This window comes from Anabas testudineus, chromosome 5 (assembly GCF_900324465.2).
Source record: "Anabas testudineus chromosome 5, fAnaTes1.2, whole genome shotgun sequence".
In the NCBI taxonomy this organism is placed as follows: domain Eukaryota; kingdom Metazoa; phylum Chordata; class Actinopteri; order Anabantiformes; family Anabantidae; genus Anabas; species Anabas testudineus.
Window position 1 is genome coordinate 11,309,218 of NC_046614.1, and position 15,125 is coordinate 11,324,342.

At 39.6% G+C, this 15,125-nt stretch overlaps 2 protein-coding genes across 2 annotated transcripts; both read right to left on the reverse strand.

Moving 5' to 3' along the window:
* Nucleotides 1–1,250: 1,250 nt before the first annotated feature.
* mcrs1 (microspherule protein 1) lies at nt 1,251–6,763 on the reverse strand. Its single transcript, XM_026350302.1, has 14 exons — nt 6,578–6,763; nt 5,628–5,782; nt 5,319–5,457; nt 5,039–5,203; nt 4,809–4,918; nt 4,600–4,708; nt 4,223–4,361; nt 3,594–3,669; nt 3,382–3,410; nt 2,894–2,986; nt 2,717–2,799; nt 2,486–2,573; nt 2,028–2,155; nt 1,251–1,932 (listed from the first exon to the last, which is right to left on the reverse strand). The coding sequence occupies exons 2-14, from the start codon at nt 5,780–5,782 to the stop codon at nt 1,846–1,848; spliced, it is 1,401 nt and encodes a 466-aa protein (XP_026206087.1). The 5' UTR covers nt 6,578–6,763; the 3' UTR covers nt 1,251–1,845.
* A 1,112-nt stretch (nt 6,764–7,875) lies between these two features.
* Nucleotides 7,876–13,877, reverse strand: LOC113153367 (25-hydroxyvitamin D-1 alpha hydroxylase, mitochondrial). Its single transcript, XM_026346960.1, has 9 exons — nt 13,592–13,877; nt 12,577–12,767; nt 11,934–12,124; nt 10,947–11,147; nt 10,124–10,287; nt 9,868–10,034; nt 9,702–9,783; nt 9,386–9,583; nt 7,876–9,008 (listed from the first exon to the last, which is right to left on the reverse strand). Exons 1-9 carry the CDS (start codon nt 13,817–13,819, stop codon nt 8,895–8,897), a joined length of 1,536 nt encoding a protein of 511 aa, XP_026202745.1. The 5' UTR covers nt 13,820–13,877; the 3' UTR covers nt 7,876–8,894.
* Nucleotides 13,878–15,125: the final 1,248 nt, after the last annotated feature.

A 15,125-nucleotide genomic window follows, 5' to 3' on the forward strand; every position in this document is an offset into this window, starting at 1 on the left:
AGTTACTTATCTGTGAACGACGTGTGCCCACCCTAAACCTGTCTGATGAACGAGCCCGACAAGTATCACGCACCCAGTGTAATTAACACACTTTAACACTTTAACACTTTAATAACAACATTTTCTGTGGGTTTTGCTTCAGTGTTTATGAATAAGAATGAATTCACTTGAATGAACACATACTACTGCACCATGGGGTCATTGACCTCCAGGGAAAGGGGCTGCCGAATATCTGGCAACAAAAGTAAAATATAAAAAAATAAATCAAGCTGTATTATTAAAATGATAATTAAATAATAAAAAATATGTATTATGGATATTCCCAGCTGCTTTGCTACCACAGCATTAGATTTCTGTTTCTGTCAATACAACATCTCTAGACAAACACTGAGCACACTTGATTGTCACTTTTACTTTCAGTACTCAGTGGAAACGTGCACTAAAGGTTTGAATGAGACATTATAATGTCAACTGACAAGGCAACATTCTTTTGTCTGTATAAAACCTGTTCCACAATACGGTTGATGAACTGCTTATGGTTGATTGGGGAGTGAGGTATTGAAGAGCATGCTCTTTACACTGCTGAGGGATGCTCTCTCAGCAGGAAGCTGCTGTAGCTCTTGCACACTGCAGCTTTACCTAAAGTCAACAGCTGCAGTTCCAGTGAAAATCTACTACTACAAAATGAACACAGATCTCCCAGTTCTCATACTGGACCCACAGCATCCATTGCACTTAATTTCCGCTTCTTCTCTCACTGCTGAAGGTGTGTGTCTGGATTTAAACCACTGCTGTGTAACATGTGGCTCAGGGTTATTCATCTGTGCCTTGTTTGAGCTTTGTTAAAATATGTTGTACGCCATGTTTGGAAATCCAGTGAAAACATAACCTGTAGCACCAAGTTAGGGCTGAGTTGCTATGGCAACAACATTCACTGGCTTGCAAAAACTGTGTTTTGATGATAATACTTTCAACCCACGTTCTATATTTTTACAAAATTTTGCGAGTCGGAATTTTATTTTCTGTCCTGGGGTAATGATATATACAGTTAATGTGGGCTTTATAAATATCCATCTGTCCTTAACACCCTATGACATGTTCAGGTTAGTGAAAAACACTTTGTGAATGAACCAGACCATACTGTTGCCCATTGAAAGGTTTTACAAACAAAACGCTCCTTAATCTCAGACAGAAAGAACAGATATGTCAGACATTTTCACATTTAAAAAAAAGCAAATATCAGGCCACAATCAAACTTCACACACACCTTTAATAAATATTACTTTTAGGAGTAATGGTGTATCTATTGTGTATCTATTGTGTGTAGTTTGCACAACTGGGTGCAATCTGTTACTGTACTAAGCTGTAAATGTCCTAATATCTGTACACTTACCTATGTGTGCAAATACTGATCTTGTTTAGTGACAGATGGTACTGTGTTTCTCACAGTCCGGTTTTGTGTTAACACGTGAAACTTAATTTTAGGCTGTAAATAGAAATTCATAAAGCCATGTATACAAGTTTAATAATTAGAAAAATCTTTACTACAGAATTTAAATACAATATTCTGAACAACCGGAAAAGACAAGGCTCTAACATCAGAGTGTCTACATTACAACATGAAAAATGTCCAAAACACAAAGTAAAACCAGTTACTGGTTTTGCACCAGGATTTAGTTGTAGCCTGTATATATTCACATTTCAGGTTAACATTGTCAATGTCAGCCCAGTTCTTGGTAACACTGCTGCACTTTGTAAGAAGCGTTAACCTATCCAGTAATGAGTCTGGTCCATTTGTCTGCCAACATGTCCTGTAGGTCAGCTCTTGCGCTGGATGGCTGACGTTCACTGCTGTGTCATCTTGGCTGCTTCAGCTTTTATTAGTGAGATGAGTTCCAGGTTAATGAGAAACACAAAGCGAAGACCTGCAATCTGAAGAAACAGACACAGTATGTTAGAGCCATATTGCAGTCAGCGTCCATTCACGTATACATATACGGTACAACTGACGGGGTTTCTCCACACACCTCCACCACTGAGTTGTTGTTGAGTTTCCACTTGTTGCCTGACAGAACTGGTCGGCCATCTATGTAGATGGGTCGCCTTCCCTCGTTGGCAATGAAGAAGTCTCCATTATTTTTTAGTTTAATAATTCCTGTGAACATCAAAACACAGCAAAACGTAATTTTAATTACATCAGTGTGATATAATTATCTGATGCGCATCTCAATACAAATGAGGAGAAACAGTGTTGCATACAAATTTACCATTAAAATATAACAGTTATCATAAAGCTGAGACAAATAATCTCAATATCATAAAACGTTATATAATAATTAAGCAGAAATTGCTCCAAAAACCTAAACTGTGAGAAATTTTCACTGGTTTTTATTCTGCTGTTTACATTTTCTCAGCTTCCATCAGTACTAAAAGAAAATTATTTCAGAACATTGTTTTGCATGACATGTCACACCCTGATGATCACCTTGTTTTCTTGATATTTTCCAGGCAGGACCCTCTAGCGACAGATCTACATCTATCTGTTTGTCCTTGGTCGCCCTGCCCAACGTAATCTGTGTCAACATGAACACAAAGAATTATTAGCACAGTGAAAATACACCTTCACAGATAAGACATTTCCTTCCACTTGCTTCTCACAAATACAGTTTCTCACCATTTTATTCTCTGTAACAGACGTTTCTAAAAGATTACTTACCTCTCGTGATCTCATGAGGTAGCGTACCATTCGTCCTCGTAATGCTGCCAGTGTCTGGTTGTCAAAGTCGGGCATGCTCATCCCTGGTCACAAAAACAAGTTCATTAAACTGGACTCCTCAAAAGAAACCTACTTGTAGCAGGCGTCTGCCTGTGAGTGACAAGTAAAACAAAGTACCTGTGATACTATCCACAAGGACCTGCCAACGAGGCAACTCCTGCTCCAACTGCCGGATCTCCTTTTTCTGGTGGCGATCAGAAATCATCAGCTCTGCAAGGGAAGAGGACAATTTGCATATATTTTACAAAGTGACAATAAAAGCCATTAGGACATTGCTTTAACAGTAACAATGTGAACCGTAACTGAACTATAACTTCGGCTTTGTAGTATCTGACTATCTGAGCTTGCTCCTCCAGTCACAAGTTACACATTTATTGTAACTTGAAACAATTTGTATTCAACTTGTTCCTTCACTGTGAAAACCATACCTGAGAACATCCCTGGTCAACATCGCTAAATGTCTAAGATTTAATTTGAAACAAATTAATTTAAAAAAACATACATTTTTGATTACTACAATAAAAAGCTCCATATCTTAAAAGCAACAGCAACAAAGGCTCAAGGATGCACTCAGTTATGTTGCCTAATGTATAACAATTTCTTACCATGCTCCAAAACCTCATCTCTGCTCTCCCTGTGTGAAAAGAAACCGAAACACTGATCAGCGATAAAAAGTCATGTTTGTGCACTAGAAGATGGATCTTTTTTTTAAATTATCCTTTACTACATGCACACACACAGACACAAAGAAGACACTTTTCAGCAGCAAAAACATCAAATAGTGAAAATAAAATTAACCAATAGTAAATATTCTTACTTTAACTTTACGTCATCAACCATCTGCTCAGCATCAGAGAAGTTGAGGACCTGGTCTCCTTTAGGGAGAGGCTGGACTGCAAAACACAACCAAAACCAACAAGACAATTAATTCTGTTAACTATAAAACCAATGAGTTAATCAGATGAAAAATAAAAATGTATTTTGAGTACTATACCAGTAAGTCTGATTAAGATGAAAATGATGCTGGAAAAATTATATCATCCTACCCGTCGAAATGTAATTATCTGCGTAAGCAATTTTGTTTCCTGAATGTCTGACTAAGCTGTTTTGGACGAGTGTTAGTTGTCATAATGCTCCCTCCCTAGGTTTCATTCTAAGTCACACGTATAAGAGTCTGAGTTGAGTTCATTTTGTAATGCTGGGGTTTCAACACACACTACATGCTGTCTGTTTAGTGTACTGTAAATTCTTGTTACTGCCCTCAAATCCCAACACAACAGTTAGCTTAAATAACAAAAACAATGCAGTTTTTCTCATTTAATGTTACTATATTCAATTCAATTCAAATTGAATTTGTCCAGACAAATGTAAATATTAAATGCTACTGTGTTTGTCTACTTTCCAGATAACTTTAGTATACAAACGTATATAGTCAAGTTGACTCACCACTCTGGTCATCCAGTAGGTAGTACTGTTTCAGCAGCTGCCAGTGCACCAGCAGACTCTTAGGAGTGCGAGATGGGTGAAAGACACCAGGGTGTTTGCTCAGAAGCTCCTGGAACACATCCAGTTTTGGCTGACTGGTCTGTTTAGTGAGGAACATATACACAACTACTTGTTATCACATTTAGATGATAAGTAAGAAAGCTTGACATGTATTTTATGTATCAATTCCCAAAAACTGAATATAAAAGAAAGAAAGTAGGTAAAATACGCTGAGAGATTTATATTAATTTCTTTCATCAAAAAGAAAAAATCTCTCTGTTAGACACTAATCTCAGTATACACTGGTCAGGTATTCCAAACCAATCTATTTCACTTACTGAACTGATTTTGGCCAGCAGTGCCTCCTCATTCTGACTGAAGAGAGCTTTGCTTTGGATGGCTGCAATGGCTTCTGGGTGAAGCTGTCGCATGGCCTGCCATGCCAGCCTATCAGACAGAGAGGAAGTCAATAAAAATTATATTAAAAGTTACGGAAAAAGTGAGATACAGAAACTTAGAGGGGTAGGTAAAGTTCTCTTGTGCTCACTTTGAGATGACTGGATCATAAAGCAGAGCGTACCACCTCTCATTAATTTCCCGCAAAGTGAAACGACAGCTGAACTTGACCCCCAGGTGAACAGATGTTAAATCTGTTGTCTAGAGACACATACACACAGAGACAAGATTGGCAGGGTTCTTATACATCCAAGAAGTTGCATTAATTCAAAAACAGCATTCATCTATTTTGAAAATGATCCCAATTTTTGCATTACTCACCTGCAAAACTGCATTTATAAGCAGAAGATCATCTGTGGGTTTCCATCGGCCCAGGTCTTTAGTTATATGTAGAGGCTGCTTGCTTTTCTTCACTCTTTTGGTGATAGGCGCAGGATTTATCACCATGGTGAGAGGTGGGGTGAGAACAGCTCCTGACTTTGCTACCTGAAAAAAAAAAAAAAAACAGCATTGAAGTTGCAAAAACTAACCATCAAATCTACACTATCTCAAGAATCCACAGATTTCCTAAGGGATATATGGATTTTACGGTCATACACACCTTCTTTTTCTCACTAGATGTAGGTTCACTTCCTGAACAGCGGACAGGCTCTATAACAGGAGGGCCTTTAACTCTACTGGATGACTTCACAAGGCTGCTTTCTACCAGCTCATCATCAAACTTCTTCCTCTTTATTGATCTGATGAAGACATTCCTATTTATATGGCAACTCTGCACTTCTTAAAACACTGGCACATACACTTACACAGCTCTATCAGTTTTCCTATTTTGTATATAAATCAATTCAACAAAAAACATGCTAGTGTACAGTTAAATGGACAGTGCTGTATACAGGGAAAAATATCAAACCTGGAGGAGCTTCTGCGTTTGGGAACACCACTTCCAAATGCCTGCGTTGCTGTCCTTTTCATGTCTTTTACACCGAGAGACTCTTCGTCCTCTGACCGACTCTGAGCACCAGCTACCGCCATGGATGCACCAACCACAGAGTCACCTGCTTGCATCTTTTCAATGACAACATGATGAAACATTAAAAAATAATTCAGACATCCCTGAGTAGCAGGACTCAAAATATGATTAAACATCCTTCCAATGGCTCTCACTATGAATGTTTAACTTCACCTCACAGAGCTGCTGTGTCTAAGAATCACACACTTATTAAGTTATTATTACTATTCATAACTATAAAGAGCAACGTCAATAATAATAACTTGTTTAAATAATTATGGGATGAACAGGAAGTCACTGGACTTTGGCACTGTCTCACTTTGACATGCAACAAATAAATAAACGAGTCTTAGTCTGCTGGACTGCGTCCATTTGTGTTGTTAATACTAATCTTATTACTCTGTGGTAAGTAAAACGTCTAAACAATATTGTATGACAATGTGATATTTGTAGATTAAACATCAGAGTATTTTATTCAAAAAGTTACTCAACATTTCAGCAAGAACCATTTTCAGCTTTTGTAAAATCCTGTTTGTTTAGTGTGAGTCTCACAGGAAGGGAGGGACTGATCAACGACGCCTTTTGTTTACATCTAACATTAGCTATTTGGCCTCTCCATTTGCTTCTATTCGCAGTTCTTAATATGACCTTAACGTAATATGGGAATTATAACTAGTTTGCCGAGTTAAAATTAAACTACCGCCTGCTTGTTTAGCTAACGTAATGCGATTCAAATAAAGGTGGTTCATGCTAGCTAGCTAGCATTAGCTTAGCTAATACAACGTTCTTACTGTACGTTAACCAGATTATTAGCGAGCTAATACAAGTAGCTTTCCAGCCTCCTGACTCACCTTTCTTTGTTATTTGCTTCGTTGTCGTAATTGATCCGTTAACCAGTGTCTGTATAATACGTATCTATGTCTTTATCAATATCTTGTTTGCTAGTTACATGGCTAACTGGCAAGATGAATTTGACGTATGCCTATTAGCATTAGCATAGTTGCTAGTCTGGCTGTTTTCTTCCTGTTAGGTTTCAGTGAGGCTCTAAGATCCACTTCCGCCCCCTTCTGGACTGGAGTTAAATCGTTTACCAGACACGTCCATTTTAAACTGTGTTTTGGAAAACATATTAAATACTATTTTAATTCTGTACATATGTCAAACTAGTTTGAATGTTCTTGTATTCATTCAAAATGAACTATCAATTGATTTCTACTTTTCTTTTAAAGATATTCTTCTTTACTTTGCCAAATGTGATATCCATAAATATACAGTTTATTTATTTGCAGTATTGTTTTTTTCTGTTCATGTTGTTTTCACATGTTGCTCGCTCATATTATATATTTTGCCTAAATAAAGTTTTGTGAAAAAATGTGCTTGTGGCCCAGCAAAAACTATTCACCTAAAATATTATGTCACAGTTAAGCTCAACTAACAGTTCAGTGTCTTGTCCGGGAGTACTTTGACATGTGGCCAGGAATCAGGGGATCTCTTGAGTCCAACTACAAACCTTAATAAAATTTTACTGAATTAGTCTAATAGACCAATTGCAGCTCTTTTTCCCAGCAGGAATCTAAAACTTTCCACTTTAGCTGTATATTTCCAATGTCTTTGCAGGTTTACCCAGTATGGGGTATATATAGTATTTTTCAAATTTAGTTAAGTAATAGTATTTTTCCAGAGTCAGATGTAGTTGTTAGATGATCTTTCAGTCCCTCCATTCATATTATTTTACTAATGACAAACAGGGTTTTTACATCTGGAAAGAACTTTTAATGTTGAATAGCATGACTTCTGTTTTGAGGCGGCTTTTCAGAATGAGGCTAAACTGTTCAGGACAGATAGACGTGATGAGCAGTGGAGCGGTTTGTTCCAAATGATTGATTCACTGCTGCTGCACCACAGGAACTTTGATACTTAGTGTTATGTTTCTTGGAAGTTGCTGCCTACGTGCCAAACGGTTGTTCGTTGGCATCAAGTCAACTACTAGAAATCAGTTTAATATGTTTATGTTGCCTAATACATCGAGTTACGGTTGAAGCAGATTTAAATGCTCGATCACGAGAGAGATTATTTTTCATAAGACAAGCGAAACACAAAAAAATAAGATGTGATAGATGTAAACTGGATTCTTATTGAATAACACAAATAAAATAAACATAGGCAGGTTTTATTCTCATTTACAATAACAGTTTCAAAATGTGTTAAATTAAAATAAATACAGAGTACAGAAATATACAGTTTACAAATGGCGTCATATTACATAGTAGTAGGTGTAGACATTACAAAATTAAAGACAGATGAACGTATACATCTCAAACATACATCAAACAGATAGATGCCTCAGACAGACTTATAAAGCCTGAGCGCATCGTAGCCTATTTGGGCCTTTCAGTGGCATGATAAATTGCTACACAGGAATAATTTCAATAGCTGCCAATTTAAAAAAAGAATGAACCAGTCACTAAAGGTTTGTCACCATATGCACCACTAGCTCAATCTTCATTTTGGAAATATTGTCTCCATGCTTTAGCCGGAGGCCCTGCCAAAATTCTTGAAAAGAAAATGAACAATGCACTCTGTATTTAAATTATGGACATGGATGTGTAATATGCCTCTGTATATGTGAATAACATATGTACAGAAACACTGTACTAAAATTGTTTTCACAATCAGAGGAGACTGCTGATACTGCTGTATGGACAGTAGTTGAAGGCTGACATATTGTGTCAAATTCCAGAAAATGTAACATGATCTGATTTTATTTAAAGGAAAAAATGAAAGGCTGTTGAAATGTATTGGAGACATCTGCCCTGCTCTTGGCCTCTGTGCAAATAAGTGCTTAGTGGTGACTTTATTTAACTTTCTTTAGAGACACAGTATTAAATTTGGAGTTATACCACTCCCAGTGCAAAGCTTCAAGGTGAGATGAGCCATCATTCCTCGTTCTTCGTTTGTATGACCTTCTCCACGTGTCGGCCTCTTGGAACAAGGTTACAGGTACCAAGGGCTTTGGTCTTTGTCATGTCAGAGGCTGAAGGTCAGCTCTGATACAATCTGCTGTGTCTGGCAGGGTCACGGTTCTTGCGATAACGCCACCTGCCAGTGCCCCCACTGCTGAGAGACTCACTTTTACCTCCACGTAACTGATCAGCTCAGGAGAGTAGGTCATCGTTCATTGAACTGAAGGCTAATGGTATTTTCAGGAACCAGAAGCGTCCGTGTCATAGGCTTCACAGAAACCCCTTCTGGGTCGGGTTTGATGTCGAATTCTATAAGGATCTAATAATAAGAGCAGAAATGGGAAAACCAGATTTACTACAGTGTGAATGAAATGAACAAATCGAGTTTTCACTGTGTGGTAAGTGTTGGGTACTGACTCTTAACTGAAATCCCTGGATTAAGTAATCAAATTAGCTAATTAGGAGCTGGATTTGGACAATAGCTTTAGTTTTTTTCCACATTGTTCCAAGAAAAGGTGCAGCAAGAGGATTTGTCAGAAATACTGCAGTTTCTAATCTGTGCACATGCAGCACCATGTGCTATCTGTTTTAAGGAAAGTATTATTGCTGACTAAACAGCAAAAATGAATCTTCCAGGTCATATTACAAACTATGTAAGTCCTAAACATCAGATCAGATCAAGTGCAGCTAACTCACCCTGGAAAGGGCAAGGTACAGCTCCAACTCAGCGATGCGACGACCTATGCAGCTGCGTTTTCCCACCCCAAAGGGCACAGAGGCATACGGGTGATGGGTGTGATCCTTCTTTAACCATCGCTGAGGCTGAAATTCATCTGGATTTGAAAATACTGCCGGATCCCGGGATGTTGCAAAGTGGCATAGGGTAATCAGAGTCTAGATGGAAAGATTTTATGGTCAAATATGTGTTGCACTGCAAACACAACACCCATATCTAGCCCAGTCCTAAATCTCTAAATATCCACAACAAAATATGATATAACAAAACACTCACATTTTTAGGAATGAGGTAGCCGCCAACCTGGATGTCTCTCTCAGGAATCACCCTCGCATTAGCAGGGATAACAGGGTACAACCTGGAAAACCAAAGTTCAACAACTGAAGCACAGTTCAACCTGCAGGTAGAAATCTAAAGGTAGGTTTAACCGTTTAAATCATACCTGAGCACTTCTTTGACTGTGGCCTTTAGGAGTGGCATGCGAGCCACGTCTGCTGCCTCTGGTATCCTTCTGCCCTCCATGACATTCAGCACCTCGTCCCGCAGTGAGGCCTGCACCCCAGGGTGACGGGACAGCTCATACAGGGACCAGGACATTGTGCTGGAGATCTGGAACCACGCAGGCCACAAAAGGGTTTAAAAACGTGCAGACTGACAACAGACTCCGCTATCGAAGAGGACAGAGGGTTTGTTCTTACTGTGTCAACGCCTGCAAGAAGAAGTTCTGTGACATTGCTGTAGACGGTCTTCATGGGCAACCCTGTTTGGGACAGGTAGTAGGTGAGGTAACGCCCCTCCACCTTCTCTCCACGGGCCACCTTGTCTGCTTCAGCCTTCATACGCTGGTCAATGTGACCTTTTGCTACAGGCACAGATAATATGGACAGTTATTAGAGTGATATTACAGCAAGTCATGAGATCCAGTTATTCTTAAACAATTTTTTTCTGAGAATTTAAAGCCACACATGAATTTCCTGCTGATTATATCATAGGTTTGCTCAAAAACATGAAATATGTGATTTACAAAGTTAGGGAACTTAACACAAGACTATGACATTGATTACGCTCTCAACTTGATCATCATGCCTGATCAAGACTGTTCAAGATCTGACTTTATGTTAGTTTCAGCTTGGATGATCTAGTGAGTAGTGCGTGAGGCTTAAGAACTTTAATCTCCTGCTTCCTGATCCAGTTTAGACCAGTGCGATTATTTTAAACATGTCAGATCAAGTCTTAATATACTGTACAGAGTTAGTCAAATAACAACCCAGTGCTGGAAAGCACTAGGAAAACAGCAGCTAGTGAAAAATATAGAGAATAAAAGGAATTTAATGAATTCTCATAACATATTTAATATGTTAAAATATTTTGATTGAACGTGTCACATTGTAACATTTTGTTAAGTTTGATGCTATAAATGCAATACAACTATCATTATCAGTATCACTATCACAGTTCCTATTTACCGATAGGCCTGTTTGCACATATGCTGACTCCAAACGCTCAGGACATACAACCTACCAAAGTCAAACATGTAGTCCCAGCACTGACAGAAGATGTTCCAGGGTTTAGGGACCAGCTGGTGCAACCAACTTGGCATGGCCATTGTAAGAAGCGTCATCACAAACATGGTGTTTATGGACTGGATGAAACGTTCTGTCTCTTCAGGAACAACCGGATCCAGGCAACCGATTCTAGATTCGAACAACACCGAGGAAATGCCTGTAAAAAAAAAAAATGGAAAGAAGATAAGAAAGTGAGAACAATGTGCCGAAAGCTCTGGATACATGAGAAGGTAAAGCTACGTTACACACAGTTTGTTATGATAGAGTAAAACAAGCAATAACAAGCACGGTAACTTGATGACAACTGGAATTTCATAGCAGGAAGTAAAGTGTTTGATTAATAACTATGTGGTTGACAAACAGAAAGTGCTCAGTATTCATGTTCATGGGATTTGCAGAAACGACTATGACAAAGGGAATGAATGGCTGTGATATCTATTGTTATTTAATAGCTAATTAGAAATTTTTCATTATTAGTTGAGTTGTACCATCATCCAGCCTAGTTCTTGGCCCAGTTTCCATTCAACAACACTATCATTTAGACGACAGTAGAGTAAATGTTTGGGAACTACCCGTGCAACCGCAGACCCACTAGATTTAACAGTGTTTAGTCTGAGAAAATTTGGGAGAGGAAAATAAATGAATGTTGCTTTTTCTTACATCAAGAATAACTCTTCACAAGCTTTGAGGCAAGTAGGCTCCATTTTCTTTTGAAAGGCGATCTGTAACATGAGTTGAGCTATATTCAATAATCATACATAAGTAGAAGCCATGTTTCTTCTGTATCTGGTTACATTCATGCAGAACTTTCTGTTTGCAGCCACAACATTTAATTCCAAACACTGTTTCAATACTGCATCCTGCAGACGCCTGGCCCTTAGAGTCAATGTTTACACGATGTGCTACATCCTGTAGCGATGCATAGTAGTGAATGAAACGTTACCTTCGAGGCCGAAGCGGTAGAACTCGCTGGCGACGTCAGTGACAAGGCCTTGAGGTCGACTGCTGTGGCGAAGTTTGGCAATGAGGTCACTGACCACGCTGTTCAGGGTTTTATCATAGGCTTCCACTGCCTTTGGCCGCAACATGTGCCTTCCCAGGAGACTCCTCACTGCCTGCCACTCCTCCCCCTCACTACAAACACACACACAGAGTAAAAATTAATAATGACCTGCACATAGCTGATTCTAGTATTCCCTGGTTTCAACAGATAGTCGTGAACTGTTGCTTATCCACTGTGCTTTAACCATGCATGTTGTACAGTAGGCCTCCTCCTCATTACACTTTATGAATCTTAAACTGTAGCTAAAGTTATTTATAGTCCAGTTTTTTATGTGAGTTAAATAGTTTCATACTAATTAATAAATTAAATACAGAAGAGGAAGGTCGATTGTGTGAATGGTCATTTCTCGATGCTATGTCTTTGTTTTATCATTTCAGTCACTTCATTACATCATACGTCTTATATCATACATTACATTCAATGTAAAATTGTCTTGTGATTCAGGACTTCTACCAGTTAAGAGCGGAGAGAACACAGATATGGAAAACTAAAAGCAAAAGCTGCCATAAACCAAATTACTCACGATGTCAGAAGTCCACAGTGATGTCCTCTGAGTTTCCTGTAATCCTTCCAGGAGGACAGATCAGAACGCATGGGGTGCTGGCCCTCCTGCCTCAGTACCTGCTGAATGAGCTCTGGATCAGCCACATGAACTGTCAGGATGGGGCCGAAGCTCGCCTTCCACATCGGGCCGTACCGCTGCACACCTTCCAGCTGGGACATGAGAAAGAGGTATGACCTTGTAAACATTCTGCAGGCAGCAAGATAGCTGACATGTTTAGATGAACTCCTAGTTTGAAGCCCACTGCAGAAATGGAGAAGCCTGCAGGCTTTTCCAACACACTGCTGGTGAGATCATTTTTGAACATAACATCAGCCAAACTGTCTGGCTGATAGACGACGGCTCAACTAACACATTTAATAATGTGATCTTCATTGTGCAGAATAATGTGCAGAATGCGACACTACAGGGTTTTCTCCTTCATCTGCCGAGGAGGTTTCTCTGAGAACATCTTAAAGTTGAGTTGGAGGTTTTGGTGACGTAACAGCTAGTTTGGAAACCAGTCACAGTGCACTTATATGATGGAGATCTCCAGTGCACATAGACTGAGAATACATTTTCAAACATGGTCAGAGAAACCTGGTATCCAGTAAATTGACTATATTTTGCATTTTCACAGCTTAGACTGGAGATGGAAAAGAAAGGCAACGTTTCAAATAGTAAAACCAAGTCAGAGACAAATCATTATTCAATCCAAGTATTTTTAAGTGTTTGGAGGAAAGCTACAAGCAATTTCAGCCTTTGAGATCATTCTCTACCACTTAATCTTCGCAGATCTTATCACCTTGTTCTCCCTCCACTACCTATAAGCAATGAATCCATTTTCTAAAATGCATTCACCCTGTGCATCCGTATTTGTTCTCTAGTCTACTATGATGCACCCTGTACTTTATTTTCAAATGCATGCATTGAAAAACAGGTGTGAAAAAGTACAAAGATAGTAACAATGCTCAAGTAAACTTCAGCCCCATCCTACCTGTAACTCGTGCAGCCGTGAGAGCCCTCGTTTGGCGAACAAGTCCCAGACGAAGCTGGCGACCGATGGTCCGGGCATTTCGTCCAGAGTCTTCACTGTCTGCTGCTTGGTCCCCTCAGGAGCCACAGCCGCACCCTCGGCCCACCTCTCCATCCACTTGACCAGGGGGAAGGCGCTCCGGCCGGATACTCGAAGAGCTTGTTGCAGCATCCTTCTCAATGAGATCATGGAGCGGTGGCCGTCGGCTGTCTGTGCTCATTTTATTCTCCCGGCAGGAGGCTGTATTTATAAGAGGCAACCTGCTCCTCGGACCCGCACGAATCAAGCTGTAAATTTACTTATTTTTGGCCAATCGTGGGTGTAAATGCAGCGCAGGCTCCGCCCTGGATGAGACTGCGAAGGCGTGAGCTGCGATGAAGGTGTGTCAAAGCAGGGGACTGATCCCGGACCATCCCGCAGCAGCACACGTGGAGGTCCTGGAAAAATAACAGTGAAGATGTGTGTTTCTGTTCAGACCTCATGTGAAGCACTTGGCTCTGTGGTTCTCCAGCACCCCGACATATTTAAAATGATCACGCACTCGTTGAAGTTGCGCTTTGTGTGATTTGAAGACATCTAACACCCCAAAGCCAATGTTGTGATAGATCCTATTTATCTAAAAGGGGAAACCAGATGTGTTTGACAGAGATAAGAGGTCTGGACACCATGGAGGTCAGTTTCACCCTAACAAGACCAAGCAGGAACAGAGACCCAATAAGTATTACAACTTATGGTTTTGGTTTTCTCCACCAGCATCCACACTGTACAGGTATAGAGGACCTACAGCAGCAAATGCACTGGAAGCTTAAGTGGAACAAAAGTCAGGCAAAGCCTTGTCAAGACCTGGTGGTGCTTTGTTTACCCAGATCGAAACCATCGTTTTGCTGACCGGGTGGGTTTCTTAGTGAGAGAGAAAATCCTGACCTGATTTCATTTGAAATGGAAGTTGTCCAAAGCACCATGTGTACAGACTGTGAAGTAACAACCCTGAGCCCGTACTCAGAATCTGCTTTGACGTTTGCTCCTGTATTTCGTTTGCTTTAGTTAGAAATCGTATATCACCCAGCTTCAGAGAAACGCAGAGGACCGGCTGGCAACCTAAGATATTTATAATGAGGCCTGAGGGAAGGCCTCTGCACTGTGGGTGTGGGCGTGTGTGTTAAAGTTTACCTTTATGAAAATGTTATGTGTGTGTATATAAATATATATATTAGTATAAGTTATAACATTTTGCCAACTACCAGAGGATCCATAAAAACAGACACGCATACAAATTAGAAAAATGGCCTGTCTGTAGAGTCTGAGGGAACACATGGACGAATCAGAGAATATGAATAAATACCTCAGGTTAATATACTTATATTTATATATACTATACTTGAAAAATGAACACATCAGATTATGAGCCTCATACATGTCAGGCTAATGAGTCTAAAATGGTTATTTTAAAAGAAATAAATAACAAACACTTAAATATAATACTATTTAGTGGTAG